This window comes from Biomphalaria glabrata, chromosome 16, assembly GCF_947242115.1.
Source record: "Biomphalaria glabrata chromosome 16, xgBioGlab47.1, whole genome shotgun sequence".
In the NCBI taxonomy this organism is placed as follows: Eukaryota; Metazoa; Mollusca; class Gastropoda; family Planorbidae; genus Biomphalaria; species Biomphalaria glabrata.
The window spans coordinates 24796738-24822079 of NC_074726.1; the positions used below are offsets into that span (position 1 = coordinate 24796738).

Sequence of the window (25342 nt, forward strand, 5' to 3'; positions counted from 1 at the left end):
TTCTCCTGTAAGTGAAAACAGCCTAGTTGTGCCACACGTGAAAGATAAGAAATACAAGAGAAACTGCTTTCCAAAAACTTTTACAATGAAACTTAAGGCAAATTAATTAATATTTAATGTTTGAAGGACTATTTCATAGAACAAAAAAATCCTAAATGAAACATAATATCCATAGCAATTTAACGGATGATAAACATGCAAAAAAAAATAAATATTTCCAGTGTGTTTGGTGATTCTAGCAATACGTATTAGACTAATTGTTATTTTAATTGGTTTAAAATTGAATTTAATCAATAAAAAGGGTAGATCTCTATAACTTTGTATGTTGCTTTAAATTACTTTTTTTACTCTTCTATTGCTTAATTTGCAAAAATTTGCAAGTTAAGAAGGGGTTTACTGAAAACCAGAAAATATGGCAAGGGGTCTACGAGACAAAAAAGTTTGGGAACCACTGATTTAGTGTAGTGATTGTGAAGGAAAGTTGTTTTTATGTTAGATCTAGACTAGATATAGGAATCTAGATCTAAAGGATACAGCAAAAAAAAACAAACATATAGATCTATAATCTTTGAAGTTGTAAAAGAATTAGATTTAGTCTAATTATTATAGAGAAGAGAAATGCGCTTCAGAGGAAATGCATTTTTACCGCTCCTTTTTTTTCGCTGTTTTTATATTTACCTAAACATTTTTGTCTTTTGGGTAACAAGAGCTCTTGGCGTACTTAACAACATTAATATTTGTTACATTTGTTGTTTTTTTTTAGAACAACGCACATCTAGTATGATCTAGATAGGTTAATCTAGCAGTACAGTACTAGTAGGCCTTTGTCTATATGAAAACGTGAAAAAACATTCATAAAATAGGCTCGCACATAACGCTGCCTTTATTTTCAGATTTACGTTCTAACAGTAACAACGTAACAGAAACAGTTATTCTTATTTATAACGATAAAATATTATAATAATTATAAGCCATTATATTATCATTATAAGGCTTGTCCGAGCTGCAAAGATTAATGAGGAATACAGTATTTCATGTGACCTGCATATTTTGCCACATCCAGGGCAAGCATTACCGATATATACGTAAAGTATAGGCAGTATAGCCTGTTGACAAAGATCTACGATCTAGACCTAGACTAACCTAGAGTAGAGTAAAAATGCTTTTGAAACAAAAATTTGAAGTTTAATTTTATTAAATAATGAAATCAATAGACTATATTTTGTATTTTCATGTGTCAAAGTAAAAACTATAACTATAAGTGCATTTTCTCATGTCAACATTGTAAACAAAGCCTAGATTGGCTAGATCCATTAATCATTAAATACTAAAGTTAAACTATGTTGGTGGACATAGAGAAGTGTATTAAAATGACATCTACTTGATCATGAGCTGTCTAAGCCTTTTCAAATGAGGCTTTTCAAAAGTCATCTATTAGTACTACTAGACCTAGATCTATATAAATATATATGTTAATTATGTTAAGCTTACCCTGGATCATAGCTTGGGCTGCGTAGCCATGGGAAATACTGCATTCCTCATTAATCTTCGGACTCGAAGACAAGCCTTATTTTATATATAATAAATATATGATAATGATGTAATACTCTTTATTTCTGATCTCAAGTTTATGTCTGGGAGTAAAGTAAAGTTCCCCTTTCAGACCTTGTTGTCATCTGATTCTGTGTCTGATAGTTAACGAGGGTACCATGTGGCTAGCACAACAACCAACTGCCTTTACTTTTCCCCAACTAATGTAAGGTACCCAATATTAGAGCTGGGTAGACTCAAAGGCACCCAAAGATCCTGAAATAAAAAATCCCAGTCTTCACCAGGATTCGAACCCGGGACACCTGGTTCAGAAGCCAAGCACTTTACTGATCAGCCACCGCACCTCCAATTTTGTATACATATATATATATATATATATATATATATATTAGTTGGTTTCACATGACGTAAATTTTGGTATGTAGTAAGGACATTATGTTTGTCTAATTTCCTAGTGGTTTATGATGTAGCTTCATATTACAAGTATGTTATAGCTAGTATTTGACATGTGATGACAATGAGTGATACTGGTCTGTAGTTTTCTGAATCAGATTTCTCTCTTTTTTTAAATAGAAGAGTGGCACTAGCTTCTTTCCAGTTCCTCACTACTCTACATTGAATAAATGATTGCTGAGCTAGCCAGGAAAACCAGTGACTTGGCAGAATTTAAGTCACTGGTTAATATGCATGACTAAATTTATGACGCGTAAGACGTAATCATCTTCTTTTTTGAAGTAACGTCTGTATTATATAAGATAAGAAGATAACATTTGGAATAGTTATTCAATCTCGTTGCTTTGTTCTTTAAGTAATCTAGCTGGAAAACCATCAGAAAAATATGCTTTATTTGGATTTATCTTAGCTAACCCAGCTAGAAAAGCTACCTGTTCACATCCAGTCTGAGTCAGCCGCCTGCATGGGGAACTGGATTGTTATGCAGGCTTGTTTTTTAATTTCCTATTCTGTCCTGGGTCAATTACAAACCCCCCTTAGATGAATGAGGCCCTTAAGTAGCAGGAGATGTAGAAATTCGTCCCTTTGCTTCACTGCTTATCGTCGGCTGGTAGCCAGATTAATGTGTAATACAATTTAGGTCCCACCACCCTTCTCGTCCTCTTATCTTGGACGAGACTCAGCCAATAACTCATTGCGAAATGAAATTTAAGGAGAGGCAAAGAAAAGAGCTTGTTATAATTGGCTCGGATAGTTTCCAATTTCATTATAAACACACACAATAAACCCATTAAAATGTTTTATTTTTTTGTTTTATATAAACTCTTATTGCTCTGTTGTTGTTTTTGTTTTTTTGTAATTTTTTTTTACATTTAAAGATTTTGTTTATTGTACATGAAGCTATAAAATAAAAACAATAAAGTCTTTTATTGTAATATTCTTTAGATCCCTTTTTCATGTATATTTATATCTTCTATGTTTTCAATTTGGTTTAAATATTGTACATTTAAATGTATACATTTAAAGTAATATTTGTAATTGTATTTAGGTTTCCTATGAGTCATGTGCTCATCCACTAAATCTGTGGCAACAAAGAACATTGCCTGTTCCACCGAAAATGTTGTCAAGCCTTCAGAGGATGTTTTGGTACTGCCTAAATTGAATTCTGGGAACATTATACTGCAGGTTTTTGTTTTCATATTGCCAGACTTAATTGTCATATCTATAAGAACTCAAGGTTTTTTAAGGCTTTACATTTTACCATTTCCCTTCATGTCAGGTCAGAAATAATTTTTACCCACTATTCTTAAATCATAAAATTTGTTATTTTTAATTTATCTTTAACAAAAAAAAAAGGAAAGAAAAAAACAACTAGTCACTGAAAACTAGGGTGGATGTAGAAAGCAGGTTTGAATTTAAATTAACTTGGCTATTAAAGCAAGATTTTTGTTTCAATGCTAAAAATTATTGTTCTTGTTCAATATTAACCCATTGCATGAAAAGTTCAGCTAGTCACCCAGCATCCATTTTAAAAAAAAGGTCTATCATTGTGATTTGTCAAAAGGTTATGCTAATTTATATTTGTATATGTATGTAACAATGTCTAATTTAAAAAATTACCTGCTTACACATTCATACTTCAATATAAGGCATTTTACATTATTTTTAACATATATTTTGTTGAAGAAATTAACTATAAAAGTAAATATTTTAACATTATCACCACTCACCATTGTGATAGTTTTGGATTCGCAAATATAAAGTCTAATATTTGCTTTTTTTTTTTTTTGTCTTATATTTTTCTGCAGCTGTTTCACTATTTACAAAGCTTATATCAACTCATTCTTTCTGTCTGGTAAAATGTCGTCTTGTTATTTTTCCCACACCCAATCTTGTATCAAGTTGAAATATTGCACAATAATATTTTGTACCTGATAGAACTAGATACAATAAAAAAAAATAATTAAACAATTAGTTAATTAACTATATGTAATTAATTATTTTGTTTAGAGTCAAACAAGGGAAATAATTGTACTTGACAGATGTGGTGGTATACACATTGAATTAGTCCCCTTTATACTTTGTGTACAGAATTAGGTCATCAATTAAAAGCTTGAAACTATAAATATAACACCTTCTATTTTCTACTTAGCTGGCACAGTGGTTCAAGGAGGCTTGAGTACTGAAGTTCAAATTCAAGTGTTCAATGTTTTTGTTATAAATGCATTTAAAAAGCAACCATGCTAACATTCACACAGATACCCCCTTCTTGCTTCCCTCCCTTACCCAACTGGTCCAGACAAGTAATAGGATCATAGTGCATTGAGTAAACTAAAAGCATGAAACTTAACTACATGACTGATCCAAAGAGATTGATACAATTACACTTAATATTTTACTTGTTTCAATTTAAAACATTTTAAAATCATTAAAACTGTCAATGTACCATGACTGAATGAAATACATATATCAATTTTTTTATTTGATTATTTTTTAGTTCTTAGAAAAAAATTGAAGGAAAAGTTAAAAGGTGAAAAGTTTCTTGGCTGCACTGTAGAGTGAGGAAGGGAATATTGTACATGCCCTCTCCTCATTTAAAGTCTATTTTTAGAAATTGAAGGGGTGTAGAACTGTGTGAGCACAGGTAGCAGAAGTGGCTTTGTAGGTCATCTGCTGTTGTTTTGTTTGGCTTAGTGTATGCTTTTTTTTTTCTAACATGTGTTTCATGAGTTGATATAATTATAAAATAGCTGGTTTTGTTTTGTTTTAAAACATTTCTTTGTGGTTTTAATTCATTTAAAGAATTTAATTTAATAGGATCTTTATAATTCAACAGGCTTAAAAGTTTTATTAAGTTCCAAAGTATAGATCTAGCATTACTAGCATTAGTATGTTTAGATTACATTTTATGTTTGTTAGATTAGCAATGGAATCAAGTCAGTTAGTTAACAAAACATCTTAACAAAACATTTCAAGGAAAATCATCAGTTGGCTATCTTTTAATCTGTGGGCTTAGTTTTTTTTTTTAAACGAAAACATTATTATTGTTTTTGGTGCATTCTTAGGGCTTTAGTCACCAATGTTTAGATGGGAGGAAAATATCTAAAGCATTCAGGAAAACTTTAGTTTATTCAAGATGCATTCATAACCTTTAAAGTTCTTAATCTTCTAAGGGTGGAGCTAAACTCTCAGTATAGTTATATCAAGAATCATTCACAGTATATTTTTAAGTCTATTATTTCAGTCTTTCCCCAACTGTGTTTCACTGAACCCTAGTGTTCCAAGAGGCCTGACTAGGAGTTCTGCTAACTACTGGGATAATTAAACAGCAGGCCACTACATGAGTTAATCTTTCTTTAAAAAATAAGTAAAGTTTTACACTAAATAATCAGAATGTGCAAAGTGTTCTGTTAAAGAAAAGTTTTGGGAAACACTTCATTATTTGATGTTACTTGGGTATTCTCCTAGTAACTAATTGACTTAGGGGTTATTTTGACTTGCATTAAAAGAGTTACACAACAATATAGTGTAAACCATGGTTTCCCATTACTTGTGTCATTGCTGTGTTTCTGCTCGCTTCTTGGGACTTTATACAGAAGCACAGGTATTCGTTGATTACTTGCTTTAATAAGCTAAACATTTCCTCATTTTATTTTACTTATATATTACTATATTATATTTCTTTCATGTCTTTTCTGTTTTGCTTTTTTTTTAATATGTTGTCTTACTTTTAATTTTAATTCTTGTCAAATCTCAAATAATGCTTTTATTTTTGTGAGAATGAAGAAGACCAAGCTTTTATATAAAATATGTATAATAAGGAAAATTTTTTTGTTATTCTTGTTTAATATTTAGTTTTTTGTTATAAACTTTGTCTTCTAGTAATATCAAAGTTGTTCATTTTATTTTGACCTTAATTTAATATTAGTAAATATTAATTGGGGTAATGTTGATTTTTTTTTGTTTCTTTTACATTTGATGGTTTACAGTAAATGTTTAGGATAATAGTCTACATATTATAACTGATCTTTGATTTTTATCAGCTGATAAAATGAGAAAGTAGAGTAAAAAATATTTTAAGCATAATTTTTTTTTTTCCTTCAGAGTGAAACACCAAGAACACCATTCACATCTAAGCCTGAAGGTCAGAGGTTAGAAGTAGTGACCCAGATCCATGCAGCTGCTGTGAATGGAGAGAAGCAGACTCTACTCAGACTAATTGCAGGTTGTTACTTTGTTACTCACATAATGATTTGGTGTGTAATCATTACCTCCTCGACCATCATACTCTGCCACAATATAAAGGTTCTAGAGTGGATACCCAGTAATTCTCACCACAGGCCACATAATTTTTCATTTCTAGTTAAAAAAAAAATAGATTGTATTTGTAGATATAAGTATAAACCTTATGCTTCATGGGGGTGTGTGGTGACCTAGTGGTAAAGCACTTGGCTTCTGAACTGAGTATGTGGTTCAAATCTTGATGAAAACTGGGATTTGTAATGTTGGTTTTTTAGGGATGCCCCTTTAGTTGGGGAAAGTAAAGGGGATTGTCTGGCCACATGACACCCTGGTTAACAGAAGCATATGACCTTTACATCATCTGATTTTCAGATTGCAATGTCAGAAAGGGATACTTTACATGTGTTTCATGGTGCAGCTTTAAAAGCATTTCATATTTTATTTGTGTTTAGTGAAGATATCATGCATGAAAGTTATCGATTTAAGGTATCAATGTTTTTGGGATAGAATTTTAGTTTGAAGAAGGAAGTGTTGCTGAAACAGTGATCTGGTATCATTGATCAACCCAATCAATGTCAGGTACATATCTCTCTAAGCCACCCAAGTACAAAGTTTTTGCATTGAAGCACTTTAAAAAATGATAAATAAAAATAATTATATGCTGGAATTAAGTAAGATAATTTCTGTAACATCTGGCAGTTCTTTACTGTATTCTATTTTACTAAAAAGCAGTTATAACTTGCCTCAATCGTTCCAAAGCAACTGTATGGCCACAAGCAACCACAACCCATAGACAATATACCTTTTCCAAGTTATTGACTAGGCATTCTTAGAATATTTTATCTTCAAAATTACTGTAAAAGTCTATGGCATGTAGATGTTAATGTTTTACTTGTTTTGGATGGTCCTTCAGATTTTGAAGATAATTACATCCTAGAGTCTTTTAGTCTAAAAGAAGGGATTGACCTACCAGAACATGTTTTGAATTCAAGATATCTATTTATAGTTATTTTTTAAATGTTTCCAAATTAGCTGTGTTAACATATTTTTTTAAAAATTAAATATTAGCTTCAGCTTCCAATGGAGATCTTGATGTTGGTGATCAGTTTGGACGTAGTCCACTTATGTACTGTGTACTGGGGGATAGGCTGGAGTGTGCCGAGGTTCTTCTCAAGACTGGGGCCCAGGTGAACCTGAAAGACAAAGGAGGGAGGACTGCCCTTCACTGGGCAGCACACAAGGTGCAGTAGAAAATGTAACCTGCCGAAAACTTTTCCATCATGTTTTCCTTAAGTTGTCCTAACCCATCACTGCTGTTGTAATCAAGACCAATAGTTATAGTTAGCTATAATACTGACCTGCGATGTCCCAACCTGTCGGAGACACATAATTCATTACCATGTCTTACAGACCTGTGATATGGCTAAGAGTTATTGCTTTACGCTGCCCATGGGTTGCAATGTCGCAGGTCAGTGTTCAGGCCCTCTATGGCAATTGGTCTTGCTGTAATTCTCATTTAATTCATGATGAGATCTTCTTAAATTTTCTTACTTGGCTTCTAAGAAACTTGATAATTTTAGAGCAAACCCAAAACATTGTTTTAATAAGCATCAATATCCTAATACATTCTGTGAAGCTTTTATTAAATTAAATTAAAAATCTAATCATTGAATTAAAAAAAAACAAGTTGAGTCCCCTGGGGACTTAGTGCTCAATGGGCCAACGATGTTGTGCTCTTCTGATAATAAAGGATATTATGTAGGTAGTACAATGACCAACTCCCTAATTGTCCAATAAAGCTGTTGTACCCTGGGATGCATTGCTATAATACTTACTTAATCCTGTGTACTTCCAGGGGAGCATAGGGCCGCAACCACACCTCTCCACAGAACTCGGTTCTGAGCAGCTTTCTTCATCTGCTCCCATGTCATTCCAGTACCCTCAGCTTCTTTGATGACTGACCTCTTCCAGGTTTGCTTGGGTCTGCCCACTTTCCTCTTTCCTTTTGGGTTGTGTTATATGGAACTGAAAAAATACCAGCCAATAGATGGACATCAGACCTGCCTACCAAAAAAAGTCCAAATGCGTAACGCTGATGGTCAAAATGCGTATTTTGGCACCACAATGCGTAACACTTACGCGAACCACTATTTTGTCATATATATATATATATATATATATATATATATATATATATATATATATATATATATATATATATATATATATATATTATATATAATATTAGATCTAGATGTCATGATTAGATCTACAATCTAAATCATTACGACAATAGAGATGATATCTAGACTAGATTTGGATCTATGTCTATATAATGAATATAATCTACTCTAGATCTGGGCTCAAGAGTGTTACCGATGCCGTGAATCCGCTACAAACGTAGGTCTACTCCAAACTTTCGTAAGCCTACCTTCATCCTTGATCTATTCTATACTATGACTAAGAATTTAATCTAGACTAGATCTAGACTAGATGGTAGTAGATGTTATCGATCTAGATCTAGTCAATCTAAATCATACTGCAACTAAATTGGATCTAGATTGTAGAGTAATGTAGAGACTCATGACATAACGTAATCATCAATCGTAATGTCGTAATGTCTAGCTAGATCTATTCCTGTATAACAAGTTATCTAGATTCTAGATCTAGAATCCAGATCTAGATCTAGACTAGATATCTACAATGTCACCCAATGTGTTTTGAATCTATAGCACTTCGATATTTTTTTCTATACAAATGAATACGGGAATCAGGGATTCTACTAATGAACTTACAAAAAAAAAAAAAAAAAAGTCACGTTGGTGTATCAGCTAACTGACGGTACCAACCCGCCACTCCCTCACTCTCGCGTTCTTCATTTCTAGACTAAATCTAATTGCTTTTAAGAACCAATCAACGTATAGATCTGGACACAATGTGTTCCCCCACCTTTTCTTTCCCCCCCCCCCCCCCCCCCCGGCCAACAAAACAAAACGGCTTAGCGTGACCTCCGTGACCGCTCGTAAGCTAGTCAAGAGAGGGGGGGAAAAAGGATACGAAAAGCGTAACGCGACGGGTTCAATGCGTATTTGCGTACTGACGGTCATTTTTGGGAGATTTTGCGTAACGAATACGCATTTTGCGTAACGGTAGGCAGGTCTGGGACATGAAAAAAAACAACTTTACTTGGAATCAGATTGTTTTGTTTGTTTTACATATTTTCAATGTTCCTTCAGAATAGAAGATTATAACATCTATCCCAAATATCCCACAGGATGGCAGGGAATGGCAACAGGCAGGGTTTGAACCTAGGACCATCAACATGGGCCAGAGCACACAGCTCATGACCAAGCAGCCATTCATTCACCTGAAGACTATATCATAAAACACTAATTAAAGTGAAATGCGTTTGTAGAAGATTGTATTGTGAAGCTGATCCAACCACAAAAAAAATATTTTTATTTAAAGATTCTTGCTTTCTTCCTCTATTAAACAATATGCATTTTGTTACGCACTTCCGCATTGTGTCTTAGGCATACATCAAACAGAGGTAACAATCACATAACTAAATCTAATAACACAGGCAAAAAGCCAACAATATAAGTTAGTTGACACTGATAGCGAATGTCGAACAAGAAGTTTAATGAATGGAACTGTCAGATGTCAAGCTAAATCTCTAATTCATTTAAAAAACCGACCTTACTAAATGGCTGCCAAAAGTCTTCTGTTTACTTCCTACATCTTAATCTTGTTTTAATTTGTTACATCTATGTCTCTAAGTCAAAATTTTACCTTTTTATGAAACAAATAACTTTTGGTGCCAAATTCCTGATTGGGCCATAACAATTTACTGCAATTGAAAGGAGCTGTTGAACTTCATTTCTCTTGCTTTATGATCTCTATCCTCTCAATGTGGAAGCATTGTCTAACTTTTTTCAAAGAAAGCTGCTTGATTCACTCGCAGGGAAATCTTCGATTTATGAAGCTTTTGCTTTCTCGGGGCGCAGACTGCCGTGAGAAGGACAACGAAGGTCAGACTGCTCTGCATCTGTGCACGAGACATAAGTTACCCAAATGCATGGCTTTGTTGCTGAGACAACTGACTCCTGGGGAGATAGATGATCAGGACAAAAATAAAGTAAGAAATGAAACCATTAAATCTCTGTATTGGAAAGAAAGAATGAAAAGCTTATTGAAGTTTAACACTCTATTGAAAAAATTTTAAAATTATTGGAAATGTTACCCTGTCGTCAGAATAACATTTTGATTTCTCAGTATTGTTTTGAAAAAATTTTAATTTTTCTCAATATTAATTAAAACTTAATTAAAATCTTTTTTTTTTTAAAATCTTGATAAAGGATATTCACCACATAATAAGCACATCTCTGTATGCCTTGTAAAAACAGGCATAGCAAGTCAGCAATGCACAAATGGGGCTGGGTTAAAAAAATATGATGGGCCCCCACCGTCCTCTAGAGAAAGTATGACTAAAAATCTATTCATGTATGCAGCAGACGTATACTTTTTAAAAGGTTTTCTTATGTAGGTACTATACCTTTAAAAGTAACAGTGTCATTACACTCAATTGAGTTACATCTACTTACAAGTAGGCATAATAGTGTCATGCTTATACAACTTCCTCAATGCAGTACTTATGCTTTTCACAGTAACAAATTACATATGATCTTTCTACATAAATATACATTTCAAAACCCCCTTTTTTTAAAACAATTATTAGGTGGTAATTTCTAAGAAAACTTTTGATGAATTATATAAATAGAGTTCTTAAAGTAATTCCTCCGCCATGGCACTTAGACTTTCATTATTTGGTCTATGTATTGAGTTTTTCGTTTCTGTTTTACTAGTAAAGAATATTATTTTTGAATTACCTTCACTAACTGCCCACTTCATTGCCAAGCCGCCTATTGTATTACTTCAGTTTAAGCTTTCTTTCTAAATTAAGGATTTTTAAGATTATGAAGTATTAATCCTCAGAGAACTGCTTTACACTGGGCTGCTTCTTATGGCAACTTGGAACATGTCAAGATGCTTATTAAACAGGTAAGGGAATCACTGTAATAAATTATATAAATTTTGTTCATTGTTATTTCCCCCTGCACCACAAAGGCTGCTTTACAATTAATTGATTGTTTTGTTTGTTTTTTTTTATTTCTGTGCATGATGTCTTTGGAATAGTATCATTATAGAAAGTTACCAAATTATGAGAAATTCAGAGAAGGAATTCCATTGTGTTCTGTCTGGTATGCACTTTAGACTATTACCAATAATTGTCATGATGGTCTGGAGTTCTAGTCCTGCCCACTGTCAACCCTGTCAGCTGTAAGTTTGGGCTATGATGTAATACTCTATATTTCTGATGTCAATTTTATGTATGGGAGATTTCCACATGTTTCATTAAAAGTAAAGTAAAGTTCCACTTTCAGACTTGTGGTCTATAGGGCAGATGATGTAAAGGTCATCTGAATATGTGGCCCACGTTTAACGAGGGTGTCATGTGGCCAGCTCAACGACCAACTGCCTTTACTTTTCCCCAACTAATGTCAGGTACCCAGTAGAGCTGGGTGGACTCAAAGGCGCCCAAAGATCCCAAAATAAAAAATCCCAGTCTTCACCAGGATTCGAACCCAGGACTTCCAGTTCGGAAGCCAAGCGATTTACCGCTCAGCCACCGCGCCTTCTTTAGAGAAATTATCACTTCTTAATATGTTGGGGAAACACTATCTCATGTCAGGGAACATATTGAGAAAAAAGAAGAAGTATGCTAGAGACAGTTAACAGCTGTGATATTTTAAGTCTTGTTTTTCATAACCAAGAAAGAGAAAATAGGGACAACTTATATAAAACTCACACTTTTAGCTTTTTCAATTAAAAATTTCAAAACAAAATTTAGTTTCAAAATGCCTTTTGAGCAAGTGATACATTCTCTCGACTAACCATATAATTTCATTATTCTTTAGACTGGACATTTGTTGAATTTAACAGTATCTCGGGATTCACATAAAATGTTAATTGTATACAGATTTTAAACCTAGATTTAGACACTGAGCTGACAAAAATATTAGAAAAGACTTCATCTGCAATGGCAAAACTCTCCAAGCGTTTTTGTCTTTTAACAACAAGCGTTTTTGTCTTTTAACAACAAAAGGATTCCAACATTGGTATACCAGACACAGAAGGCAAGACACCATTACACTGGGCTGCAAGTACTAGGGACAGAGAAGCTGTTAGCTGTGTGAAACTGATTTTGGTAGGTGTTCTGATTTGGTTAACTATTTTCTGTCAGTTGTGTTGTTCAGAGTTCTTCTTGTTCTAACCAGCTTTTTGCTGCTCAGCTGTTAGCTTTTTTTGCAGACTACGCCAAAGAAAAATAGTGCAATCTTTTCTTCAGTTGCTTAGCACTGCATACTGTTGGTTATGTTGGGCTGTAGTTGTAGTAGGGTCTGCCTAAGGTGGATTAGGAAGGGGCATTCAAAGAGGATATGGATACGGTTTTATAAGGATGGACGCAGTGTCTACAAAGCGGTTGGTGTGTGGGATTCATTTTGTTAAGATGGTAATTTAACAGAAGTGTGTGTCCTGTTCTTATTCGCAATGGTAATGGTAATAAGATGGTAATTTAACAGAAGTGTGTGTCCTGTTCTTAGTTGGAAGATTGTAGATTGCTCTTTGCAATGGTAATGGTAATAAGATGGTAATTTAACAGAAGTGTGTGTCCTGTTCTTAGTTGGAAGATTGCTCTTTGCGTGGGAGGAAGTTAATAATGTTCCATTTGTTTGGCACAGTCATTTCTTTGTACATAGCCCTGCCTGTGTTTCCTGATGCCCATTAGTTGAGCCACTCCACTTTGTAATTATTGTTCAGACAATAAACTACATATTATATACTTTATTTTGTGGCATCACGAATATTTTTTTCAAGAAAGTTGTGGCTAACAAAGTTTGGAAACTGAGACAGTGGTGGGGGGGGGGGTGATGATTGAGTTGAATTGAACTATAGTTATTGAGGATTATCAATAAATGTGCTATAAAAATCTGCAAAGCAAAAATTTATTTCATTCTCTAATCCAACCCAGCTAACTCATCCCAGTCTCGTAGAGATCCAAATACATCCTGATATTTCCATTTCTAATGTTCAAACTCCATTAGGACCCTTTTTTTTTGTTTCATTAATTCTGTCTTATTTGCCATTTGTTTTTGTATTGTGTTTTTTTTTTGTTTCCAAGGAAACCACACCTAGTGTTATAAATTGGCAAGACTACGAAGGTCGAACGGCTTTGCACCTTGCAGTAGCTGATGGAAATGAGAGTGTTGTTAATGTTCTGGTCAGTTCTTGAATTCTTTGCTCACACAGTAAAATTCACTATCAAACAGTTTTAACAATTTATTTAATAAATTGTAAGACAAATTTCCTTATTGACAATAAAGATTATTATTATTATTATTAACTAAAAAAGATAAATCACCTTTCTGCTTAATAATTTTCTTTGCAGCCTTTTTATTTGTTATACAGAATTTCTTCTCTTTTTTTTTTGTCCTAACAGACCACTGTCAAAAACTGCAATGTCTCCGCTTTAGATAATGTGTTTCGAACTCCGCTTCATTGGGCAGCAGTCTTAGGTAAACTACAATGTTTCATAGTTATATTAATTGCTCTATGACCTACTGATCCATTGCAAAAAAACTGACTACATGATTGTCAAGTGAATGACTTTGAAAAAAAAAGTTTCTGAAGTTCAAACCTTGTGAAAAGAGATTTATTTTCTAGGAAAAGTATTGCTAAATTGAAGGAATCTTGCAGGGTTTTTCATTAATTTAGTTTATTTAAAGTTTTCATTGGATAGAGCCCAGCCGCCCCAACCCCCCCCCCCCCCCCCCCCCCAAAAAAAAAAAAAGACAAACTCCTGTTAACATTACGATAAAAAAGTTTTAATACATTTACTTTCAATTGATCTTCAGGTCATTCCAAGATAGTGTCTATTTTATTAGACAGTGGGGCTGACAGTTCAAGTTCTGACTCCAATGGAGCGACAGCACTGCACTACGCAGCTCAGAATAATTTCAGTGTGAGAGTGGACTTAATTTTTTATTTAGAATAAAATGTAAAATTTCAAGGATAGCAAAACTTTCAATATTGGAAATATAAAGCAAAAATAGAATTGATTCTCCCGTGATAGTGGCCAATCTTTATCTTAGCTCACTTTTGATGGTCAGGGATCAATAACCAATACCATGCATGCCAAATACGCACATCAGAGCTTTTCAATGTCATGTCAAGGAATAATGAAAAGTAACACCATTAGTCAAATCACTAAACTTAGAGATGCTTCAGAAGAATAAAAAGTAAAGTAGCTATAATACATAAAACATTGAAACACTGAACCATAATTTACAAATTGAAAAACAAAACCTGATGCAATGTTTGAAGTAATGTCTGTAATATGTAAGATAAGAAATAACAAGTTACAACTTCAAATCCAGTTACCAATGAAGTGAAAACAAGCAAAATATAAGAAATCCGTGCAAAAAAAAAAGCTTATCTAAGGGAAATATCTTTGCACTTTCAACTGTATATTTAAAAAAAACTTTTCTCTTTTTTTGATATGAAACAAAATGATTCATTACCACTAATCAATTGACTATTTGGTTAATTTTTTTTTATTGATTCATGTTTATTAGTGATAAGTTTCAACTTGACCCAAGAATTGGTGTAAGAGAAATAATGTGTATAAACTTTATACCAGACAGACAGAATGAATTGATATAAGCTTTATAAAAACAAAACATTTCTAAATGTCATCTATATGATTCCTGTCCTCAGGATACTGTTTCAGTGTTCTTGAAACACAACTGTACAGATGAAGCGGATCTAGAAGGACGTACTGCTTTCATGTGGGCCGCTGGTAAGGGTGCCGATGATGTCATCCGAGTTTTCCTAGAACACAAAGTTGACATACACCAAGAGGACAAAACTGGTGGAACATGTAAGGCTTACAGAAAATTAAATACTATACACCAGTGATGCCCAACCCTATTATGCCTGTGGGCTAAATAAATGTCTGACACTCTTGTTGCGGGCTGCACAGAAAATGCACCGAAACATGATGTTTGTCCCTTAGCTTTTAAGGAGATTCTTCCCTCATATTTTACACCAATGTTGTAATAGTGAGAAAGGCTGATGGCTTTTATTGTATTCTTTACAATTCCTCTATCACTGCTAGCTAAGCAAGATACATTTATTTTTTATTTTTTTATTAAGCCCACTTTCAACACCCTGCACAGATCAGGCGGGATAGCTACGTCATAGGCCATATGTTGGGCATTACTGTAGCATGCTAATAAAAAATAAACTCTTTGAGCGGTCTTAAGGCTAAATATTTTAGCAATAGAATTGCTGGCCTCCTTCAGTCATAATGACAATGCTTCCTCTCGTAGAACACTGTTTCATGTGACTGTGGAACCCTATTTTGGAGAGACATTCCAATTGAAAACAAAGTATTTACATTTCTTATTTGAAAATCTTTATTGAAAATGTTCATGAGTTTGTCAAAGTAACTTTGTAGTAAATGAAAGAAAGCTAGAGTATTTTTAATGTCAATCTTATGGTCTGACTGGTCTTTTTTGAACTTTTAATCATGAATATTCAGCAAGATTCATACAGATTGCAGTACCTGGTAACCAAACACATAGCTGCCTGGTCATGTGGTATCCTCTCTGGACTGTCTTTACTATGTAACTAAGTTTAAAACCCTGTCCACTGCAATCCCCCCCCCCCCCAAACTGTGGGAGGTTTAGGCTTGGATGTAATAATCATCTTCAATTCTGAATGAACATCTGAAACTTGTAACAAACTTGTAACAAACAAGCAACTGTTGATGCCTTGCATTAAAATGAGCTTTTTCACATTAAAGATGGAATCAGCTATCACTAGATTTATGAGTTTTTAATGGAATAAAAAAAATTTTATTGAGGATTTTATAATATCACAGTTTAACTATTTTTAGCATTTCGCTTCCCATTTTAACCTTGATGCCAATGGTATTTGGTAACTCTTTTTACTTCATACAACCTCAACTAATTCTTTGCCTTATTGACTGTTAAACTTCTACTAACGGTTCTTGGTTTACTTTGTCTTTATATAAACTTTATTTTTTATGAATGTTTTGATTAAAATTGATGATAAGCAATTTATTGTGTGCTTTCAGCACTTCATGCTGCAGCATTGTCTGGTCACAGTTCTACAGTTAAACTCTTGCTGGACCATGGGGCCCAGCTAGAGGTAACGGATCAGGCAAAACATACCCCTTTGTTCAGGGCATGTGAGATGGGCCACATGGATGTTGTCCAGACACTGATCGACTGCCATGCCAGAGTGGATGTGCTGGACCAGTATGGAAGGTCACCATTACACTGGTATGTTCTCTCTTGTATCGTTTGTTTGTAAGCATTGGATAGGAAGAACTGGCTACCCACCTATGAGGAGGAAAATTCTAAATTCATACCTCCGATGCCTTGCAGCAATAGCCTACCAATGGAAAGGCCTCAGGAATCAACCCAGAGGGAACCAGTGAAATCTGCCCATGTGGAGTATCACCAGAAAATGCCGACCACGTCCTCCAAAACTGCTCTCTTTATCAAGAGGCCCATATAAGATATTGGCCCCAATCACCCCAATAGAAAGAAAACTATATGGAGAGCTCCCTGATTTGGAAACCACTGCATAGTTCATCTCATGTATTGGTCTAGTCATATGAACGCTTCAACATAACAATGAGAACGATGAAGAAGAAGAACCCAGAGGGAAAAAAAAATCAGGAGCCAGTGACACTTGAGCAGCTTGCAGCACACTCTGGTACACATCTGTCTATATTTTACAAAGCACTGGTACTAAGCAGGGGTCATTCCAAAGGTTTTTTTTTAGATCTGAATGTGCTTGGAGGTTCTCAGAACAAGGTTCTCATCTAAGAATCAATAAAAAGATAGCATTATGGATTTGATGATAATTTTTTTTTAAATATACCATAAGTTGTTAAGTTTTTGTAATTTGCATTCATTCTGACTCTGAAAATAAGTTAATGCCTTCTTTAGCCCATACAACTCTTAAAAGACTGGACAGGCCTGTATTGAAAGAGGTTCTATCCAAGGCAAAAGACAGAGAGGAATGAAGAAAGACAGTTGACCAATCTTGTTTGGTACCTCAACAGTCCAACAGACTAAGGGATAGGTGAATGTAGAGAGTGCCAATTTTTGAGAATCACTGACCAGATTATTGAGTTGATGGTGGAATCACCTCACCTTATAATCTATGATAGTTATTGGGCATAGTGATAAATTTCATGAATAAGAACTGAGTCTACTAATCTGTAATGAATAACTGAATATGTTTTTGGAATATGTCTTATGTCAATGAAGTGCTAATAAACCATCGGAAAAAAAAATTCACCTAACCCATAGATCTGCTGGTCTCAGATGCAAACGGTTTTAAAATTGAGAATCTTGTGATCTATAATTTGCAGTTATGTTAATAGTTGCTTTTTTTTTTTGTTTGATGTAGGGCAGCCCTAGGTGGACATGCTTACATATGCCAGCTCTTGATAAAGTATGGTGTGAACCCAGATGTTAGGGACCACTCTGCGTAAGCTGATGTTAATATTTAATCACACTAACAATTTATGACTATTACCAATCTCTCTTAGTTTCTAGAATAGATTTCAGTTAGTCCAGTAGTGCAAAGTCACTATTTGAGGCTTACTAGCTGTTGTTTTTATTAGTTGTTGTTTTTTTTTAGGTATAATTGTTTTCAATACTTAAAAATTAATGTACTATTTGTTCTCTTTATATAGAAGAGCTCCACTCCACTGTGCTGCATTTGGTGGCTTTGTCAACTGTATGTCTGTATTGATGGAGCATGAAGCAGATCCCAATTCTCAGGACAAAGAAGTGAGCTTAATATGGATAGAAAATTGTTCTATAATTTTTTTCTTGAATCAATTCCAATAAAGTTTCAGCTTTACATTTACAACAAAAATTATTGCAAAATCAAAATTACTCAAACACACTTAAATTATATATTGAATGGTTTTGAATGCTAGCTTTTTATCTATTCATTTTGATTATTCAGCGAATCCTTATCAACTTATTTTTTTCCTCTTCAATAATAAGAATTGAAGACAAATATTTATATATATAGTTCATCCGTCGTGGTTCAGTGATGACCACTTTTGTCATCCAGACAAATAATAGATACACAAATTTAGGCTTAATTATCATGCCATCTAGTTCAGCAGTTAGCATGCATGAAATGCATTTTCTTTTATATTTTATCCTCTCCTTTTTAGTTTCTATTATGACAGAAACTTTTGATCTTATTAACAATAGACCTACCATTGTAGACCTACTATTGTTCTTTCAATTGATATAAACCTTTAAGTATGAGTTTTATTTAATTGCAACTAGTGGTGTCCTTTAAAAAAAAATTATCTTTTTAACATTTTTGAGTTAAAGACTAAAATTTAAAAAAATTTTAAAAAGCAAGATAAAAAAAAAAAATTTCATCCTGATAATGTTTATCCAGAAATTTATTGTCACTATCCAGGACGCTTATAAGGTCAGCAGGATTTTTTGTATTATTGAATAATCATTTTTAAAGGTGTAAATCAGGCTATTAGATCCTTTTATAACTCAAAAGAATTGATTTTGTTTTAAATCTTTCTACAGGGCTTGACTTGTCTACACTGGGCATGTTCCAAAGGTCATCTTGATGCTGTAAAACTACTCATTGAATACAATGCTTACCCCAATCATATGGCTTTCACAGAGGACAGGTCAGTCTTTTATATTTATACATAATCTAAAAAAGGTTTTCATTTCATCTGTTAATAATCATTTTCTTGAGAGTTAATGGTATTGTAAATTAGCATATTTAAAAAAAAAATTATATTTTTCATTTCATTGGTAATATAGAGTAATAAATTTAACTGATTGTTCTTGACAATATTTTAAGGTACACTCCTCTTGATTATGCATTAATGGGAGAGCACCATGAGGTAGCTCAGTATATGATAGAGCAAGGGGCATTATCCATCACAGGGATTCAAGATATTGCTGCGCAGAAGATCCAGGTAACGTAAGAAATGTGTGTGTTGCTAAACAATAGTCTTCTTTTTTGTTGAACCTGGGAGCCTGACTTTTGGTTGTCTGTTGCTAGTGTTTGTCCCACTAGAATAAATAAGGCTTGTCTTTGAGTCTGAAGATTAAGGGGGAGAGAGCAGTATTTCACTCAAACTAGTCCTAGCTGTGACCTACATATTTTGCCACATCAACGCAGATGTAATCGTTGTCTGAGAGAATGAAGAGGTGAAGGGGAAGTAAAGAAAGCTGCAAGGAATGTTGCTGGCTCAAAGGGAAGCCGACAGCAACAGCCAACAGCATTGACTAGTCCTGGGGATCATGGAAACGCAAGACAACCATATTCCATTATTGTTTCAGTTATGTTTCAGCTGATTTATCTTATTTTTAACACTGTGTTTGAGGAAATTGTATGAGACATGAAATTAAATACAACATTGCATTTAAGTAGAGACTGCAATGCATCAAAAAATATTTATGATAATAATAATAATTTAATATATAGAGTGCTGTTAACAAACAAATTGTTGGCTCAAGGCCTTGTGATAACATTAAAAACATAAACATGAAAATTAAAATGACAAGTAGCACAACAAACATAAACATAAGAATTAAGATGAAGAAATAAATAAACTAATAGTGAATAAAATAAATGAGAAATGGACAAGCTCTCATCCGAATCACAAGAAAATGATGCCTATAATATTTTAATAAGCTATCTGGACAAGATCAATGTCTAATCTTTCGACTCAGGACCGGACACAACAGAATGAGACAACATATGTACCTGAAGGTCAAAATTGGAACCAGTGAAATCTACCTATGTGGAATGTCACCACAGAATGCTGACCATGTCCTTCAAAACTGCTTTCTTTACCAAGACACTGGCCCCAAAACACCCCAATAGAAAGAAAACTTTATGGAGACCATTGCACAGTTCATCTCCTATATTGGTCTAGTCATATGAACGCTCCAACATAAAAATGAGGACAAGGAAGAAGAAGAAGATAGGTCTTAGTCTTAACGTTCTTCTTTAATATTTTGTAGCATGTCTGAGATCAATGGGGAGAAGGTTATAAACCTTTGGTCTGTGCACTTAAAAAGCCAGCAAAACATAACTTTTGAGGGAGAAACGTGGCTCCACTAGAAGCACTGAGTCCACGGAGCGCAGGGCTCCACATTTGAGTAGTAATCAAATATTCAGTAATAAATCTACATTTCACTTGTAACAGCCCTTTGAATTCTACTGGTTTCAGTACCCTTGGTTTGTATTTTAATAGCTCTGCTTATATTGCCTGTTCTTTTATTTCAGTCAGCTTTCCGAGGTTACAGAGTGAGAAAGGCTTTTATAGAAAGGAAAAAATTATTTATGAAACATGAAAAGTTGAAAAAAGAAGCAGCTAGGTGAGTTATGTCCCTTTTTTGAGTCAATATGTCCTCTGTTTTAGGTATTAGCCACCAACTACAAGTCCAAAATTTGCTGCCCTTTTTTCATTATTTTTAAGCTGTTTTTAAGTATAGCTTATGTCTTCTATCCCTAGTTTGGTGTTTTGAGTTTTGTGTTGAACCTTAGTTGTTAGATTTGAGAATTCTATGTTTATTTATTATTATTTATTATTATTTCATTGGTTGACTAGGTAAAGTGGGGTGACAGCCCTTGAGTTTTGTTATTGTTGACAGGGACTGGAGTTTTGTGATTGAATAGTAAGAGTACAATATAAGGCAGTTTTATAGTTGATGTATATTGAGGAATTCAGCTTGTGTTGGCGTTATCTACAGTTATAATTTATTCCTATTGCTTTATTAAATATATCTTATTTCTAATGCATCCCTGGTGTTTCTTGAAGTGTTGCACATGTTATGTGTAAATGTCAAAGCCATAGGCCAGGAGTTCACAACAATCACAACAAGTATTGCTTATGTCTTCTATCCCTAGTTTGGTGTTTTGAGTTTCTTAAGTAACCTTTGTGTTATTTGAATTGAGGTTTCTACTTCTGTAGCTTCATTATCCTCATTGATTCATTTGTAGAATTTTAATAATTTGTCACTAAACTGACTTCTGTTTCAGTTTGAATATTAACATGAATGGGTTAAGATAACATCACAGTGAGCTGAATCATCATCATCATTATCATTCCTTTGAGTTCCTCATGGAACATAGGGCCTCGACAAAAACACGCCACCCTCCACGGTCTCTCGCTAGTTTTTTTATGGTTTCCCAGCTCTTCCCAAGTACACTGCATCGCCATGTTCTTTTGGTCTTCCTCTGCGTCTTGTTCCCTGGGGTTTCCACTCTAAGGCCTGCCTAGCTCTGTTGCTGGTATCTTTTCTAAGGGTGTGACCAATCCATCTCCACTTCCTCTCTAAGATCTGCACTTCTATATTTTTCTGTCCACTCATCTCCTACAGTCTGGTGTTTTCTACTTTGTCATACCTGTGCATTTTTAGGATATTTCTCAGGCATCTGTTGATGAAGGTCTGAATGATGCTCTAGAATTGTAAATTTGTTCTATTTGCTAAAACAAATTTAGCCAATAAACATGCTAGAATTTCAACACTATAATTTTATTTAATATTTTATTTCTTAACTTTTAAACTAATACTATTAAATAGGTTAGATGAAATTCACTAAAAATTTGATGTCTTTTTCTGTTGGATGATTTACTTTAATTTTTAAATTTTAACAGATCTAATTCAATCTATAATATAGTTTACACAATAACTTTTTAATCTTAAAAACATAATTTATTTTTTCTGTTTAGTGTACTGTAGGCGATGTAGTTAGTTTTATGCTCTAAATGTCTGTACATTGTAATGTTTTTGTATATGTGTATAATTAGAAAGACTAAAAACAGTTCATGTTAAATATTTTTGTAACTTCTTTATGGTGTACAATCTAACATTGTTGTTACCTACTGATCATTAACCTTTTTTTTTTCTTTGCTATAAATAGAAAGAGAGCCGGAGAAGAAGGAAAGAGAACTATGGAGAAACAGACCTCATTCGGGAAATCAATTTCCTTCGATAAACAGACATCATTTGATAAACAGACTTCTATAGACAAGCAGACTTCTTTGGATAGGCATACACCATTCGATTCCCAGACTTTGTCTCAAGCAGACAGACTGACCATTTCCCACACAACTACAAGCAGAAATGCTGAAAAACTTCCAGAAAATAGTTCTAAAACTTCACAAGCGGAATGCAACCACTTACATAACCTTGAAATTGCAAGTGGTCACATGACTTCCCCAGCTAACATTCAATCCAACATAAAAAATCACACAGCTTATTCAGAAAATTATGATCAAAATTCTAACACCAGGAATATCAATGAAAAAAGAAATGCAGACATCAATAGTCCAAAACAAATGCAAGAATCTCAAAATGACAAACAGCCAATGAAAACTGAACTAAAGGTTCATAAGCCCCGCCTTCGTGCTAGCCAGAGAAGACGTCTGCTACAAGCAGATCAAAACAAAGGATCATTACTAGGCGTTAATCAAACTGTCATTGCAAGTGATAAACTGTGTTAAATATTAATTATAAGAGATAATGCCTTGTTACTGAGCTGAACTATGAAGTTTACAAGAAGGTGAAATGTTTATTTTTTTTCTTCATTGATCTAAATGATGTAATATGGAACTTCTAAACATTGCTTTTGCATAGCCCAACTTCCTGCCATGGCATGTACAGTGCACTCTGTTGTGATCCAGTGGTGTAGCATCCATGGCGCAAAGGGTTCAATGAACTCGGGGCCATGACAAACAGGGGCCCATAAGGGCAGGTAAAAAAATCAAAAACAAAATGTGTTGAATGTTTTCATTTAAATGTATTAAATTCTTATCTATTTTTACTTACCATTTTTAATGTTGTTATATTATAATCTCTAACAAAAAAAAAACAGAAATATGAAATAACAAATGGATGTAAATCTCAATAGTAAGATGCAACTAGCGTTTATCTTTTGGTATTTGCAAAAATTATCATTTTGATGGTACAAGTCACTGTGGCTTAGAATGCAGAAAAACGCTTAGCATCAGAACTCGGTCCCAGATTCAGTTTGGAGAGCTTGCAGCGTTCTCCCAGTCCACCTTTTTTTATCATAATCTTGGGGAGGGGGCCCAATATCATATTCTTGAACCCGGGCCCATCGATCACCTTGCTACACCACTTTTGCAATCTCAGGTAGACTTGTGGGATCTAGGATAAGGTTTCAGTGCTTCCATTTACAACTCACCTTCAGGATTCAAACTTGAGCCTCATTGATAAGGAGTCACATGGTTTACTCCACTCAGTCACACATCTCACCCTGTTCTTGGTTCTTAAGATTAAGGAATAATGTAATATTGTATGTATATTGTTACAAAGACCCTGCTGTGGCCTTCATATTCTGCCAGAACGTACATATTCTGATGTGACATACACATTGTGATGTGACCTACAAAATCTAATGTGACCTCCATATTCTGATGTGACCTAAATATTCTCTTATGGCCTACATAATTTGTCCGGACCTACATATTATCCACATCTTATGAAGAAGAAAATATAGTTTGCTATGGCTTGATTCAATTTTTTTTTTCCCTTGTTTGCCAATTTCTTCATGGGTCCAGTTTGTCACCTAGCATCTTAATGACATTTTTTACAATTATAAATCATTTCATTGAATATCAACACCAAGGCTTGTGCTGATATTTAAAATTGTGAAGAATTACAAATAGAGATCTGTCACATAAAAGGTAAAAATCAATATGAGGTTACGTGTAGACTTCCAATCAATAAAACATAAATCAGATAAGTTATTCTCTTATCAGTACACCCCTTCCCTCTCTTTCTCTCACAGGGTTTAGAGTAGTTGATAGTTCTAGTTTTATATAGGCTATAAGTTGGCAGGATTCCAAACAGCTTACTGTGTGTTTTTTTGTTGTTTTTTTTAGTCTTATTCTAAATTTTAATCTGGGTATTTCCAAACATTCTTGAGTCAACCTAGCAGTAGTGGGAACTTAATTTTAGCTGAGTTGAAAAAAATGTCTATTGACTTAAGCTATGTAGGAGATAATAATCTTCTTTGAATCTGTAATTTATAAGAAATGTTTAGACAAAACTCCCAGAGACAAGTTTATTTTACCTTCCTTGTGAATCTTTCGATCTCAAATTGTGACTTAGCTTTTGGCAGTCTCTGAGTATCTTTAGATCTCTAATTGTGACTTAGCTTTTGGCAGTCTCTGAGTATCTTTAGATCTCAAATTGTGACTTAGCTTTTGGCAGTCTCTGAGTATCTTTAGATCTCAAATTGTGACTTAGCTTTTGGCAGTCTCTGAGTATCTTTAGATCTCAAATTGTGACTTAGCTTTTGGCAGTCTCTGAGTATCTTTAGATCTCAAATTGTGACTTAGCTTTTGCAATCTCTGAGTAATTATTTGATGGGCTTTTCTTATATCTTATAAATCACTTTAAAAGATAATTAAAAATTATTGATCCTTTTAATGGTTTTTCAGTTTGACCAAAAGAAATCAGTCTGTCCTTGGGAAAGTTCTTGTAGATTTCTTCATCTTAACTGGGACAGTACTTGACTTATTTCCTCTGGCTAAGAGGCTAAGTGTGTTTTGTATGGCATTTGACAAAAGCTTGAAAGCTTTTTGATGGATCAGTTGTTTGTATATAAACTCTGTACTGCTGACACAGTCAAATTAAGGTTAAACCCAGCTTTTTGCAGCCGACTTGCAGGAGCATAGACCAAAACCTAATAATATGTTTTTCTGAAAGAAATTTTGCATTGATTTTTTGCATTATATAAGATTATAAGATAATTGTACTGACTTAAGTAAAAACAAAAAAAACAACAACATAGAAGTGATTATGTATTCATTATTTGATCTAGTGCTCATATTGAACAATGTTGTTAATTTTGCAATAAAGTTGTTACTAGACTTTCCTTTATAATAGAT

The 25342-nt window shown here is 33.9% G+C and overlaps 1 protein-coding gene across 8 annotated transcripts; it reads left to right on the forward strand.

Moving 5' to 3' along the window:
- The first annotated feature begins 714 nt into the window (after window positions 1-714).
- LOC106060326 (inversin-like) lies at window positions 715-25342 on the forward strand. 8 transcript variants are annotated; one of them, XM_056014202.1, is made up of 18 exons: window positions 715-916; window positions 3053-3189; window positions 6109-6229; window positions 7315-7487; window positions 10211-10384; window positions 11242-11307; window positions 12413-12514; window positions 13490-13588; window positions 13808-13883; window positions 14223-14329; window positions 15085-15247; window positions 16469-16676; window positions 17818-17898; window positions 18107-18203; window positions 18981-19087; window positions 19267-19384; window positions 20704-20795; window positions 22345-25342. In XM_056014202.1, exons 2-18 carry the CDS (start codon window positions 3067-3069, stop codon window positions 22925-22927), a joined length of 2490 nt encoding a protein of 829 aa, XP_055870177.1. In that variant the 5' UTR covers window positions 715-916; window positions 3053-3066; the 3' UTR covers window positions 22928-25342. The 8 variants fall into 8 exon arrangements, with proteins under 8 accessions (XP_055870177.1, XP_055870175.1, XP_055870178.1 ...); XM_056014200.1 differs by lacking the exon at window positions 715-916 and adding an exon at window positions 1921-2257; XM_056014203.1 differs by lacking the exon at window positions 715-916 and adding an exon at window positions 1921-2257 and having other exon boundaries at window positions 3053-3150.

Coding starts and splice junctions, on each gene's coding strand:
- LOC106060326 (XM_056014202.1), top strand. CDS start 3,067: ATGTGCTCATCCACTAAATCTGTGGCAACAAAGAACATTGCCTGTTCC. Junction 18,204..18,980: donor CCAATTCTCAGGACAAAGAA/GTGAGCTTAATA, acceptor ATCTTTCTACAG/GGCTTGACTTGTCTACACTG. Junction 20,796..22,344: donor TTGAAAAAAGAAGCAGCTAG/GTGAGTTATGTC, acceptor TGCTATAAATAG/AAAGAGAGCCGGAGAAGAAG.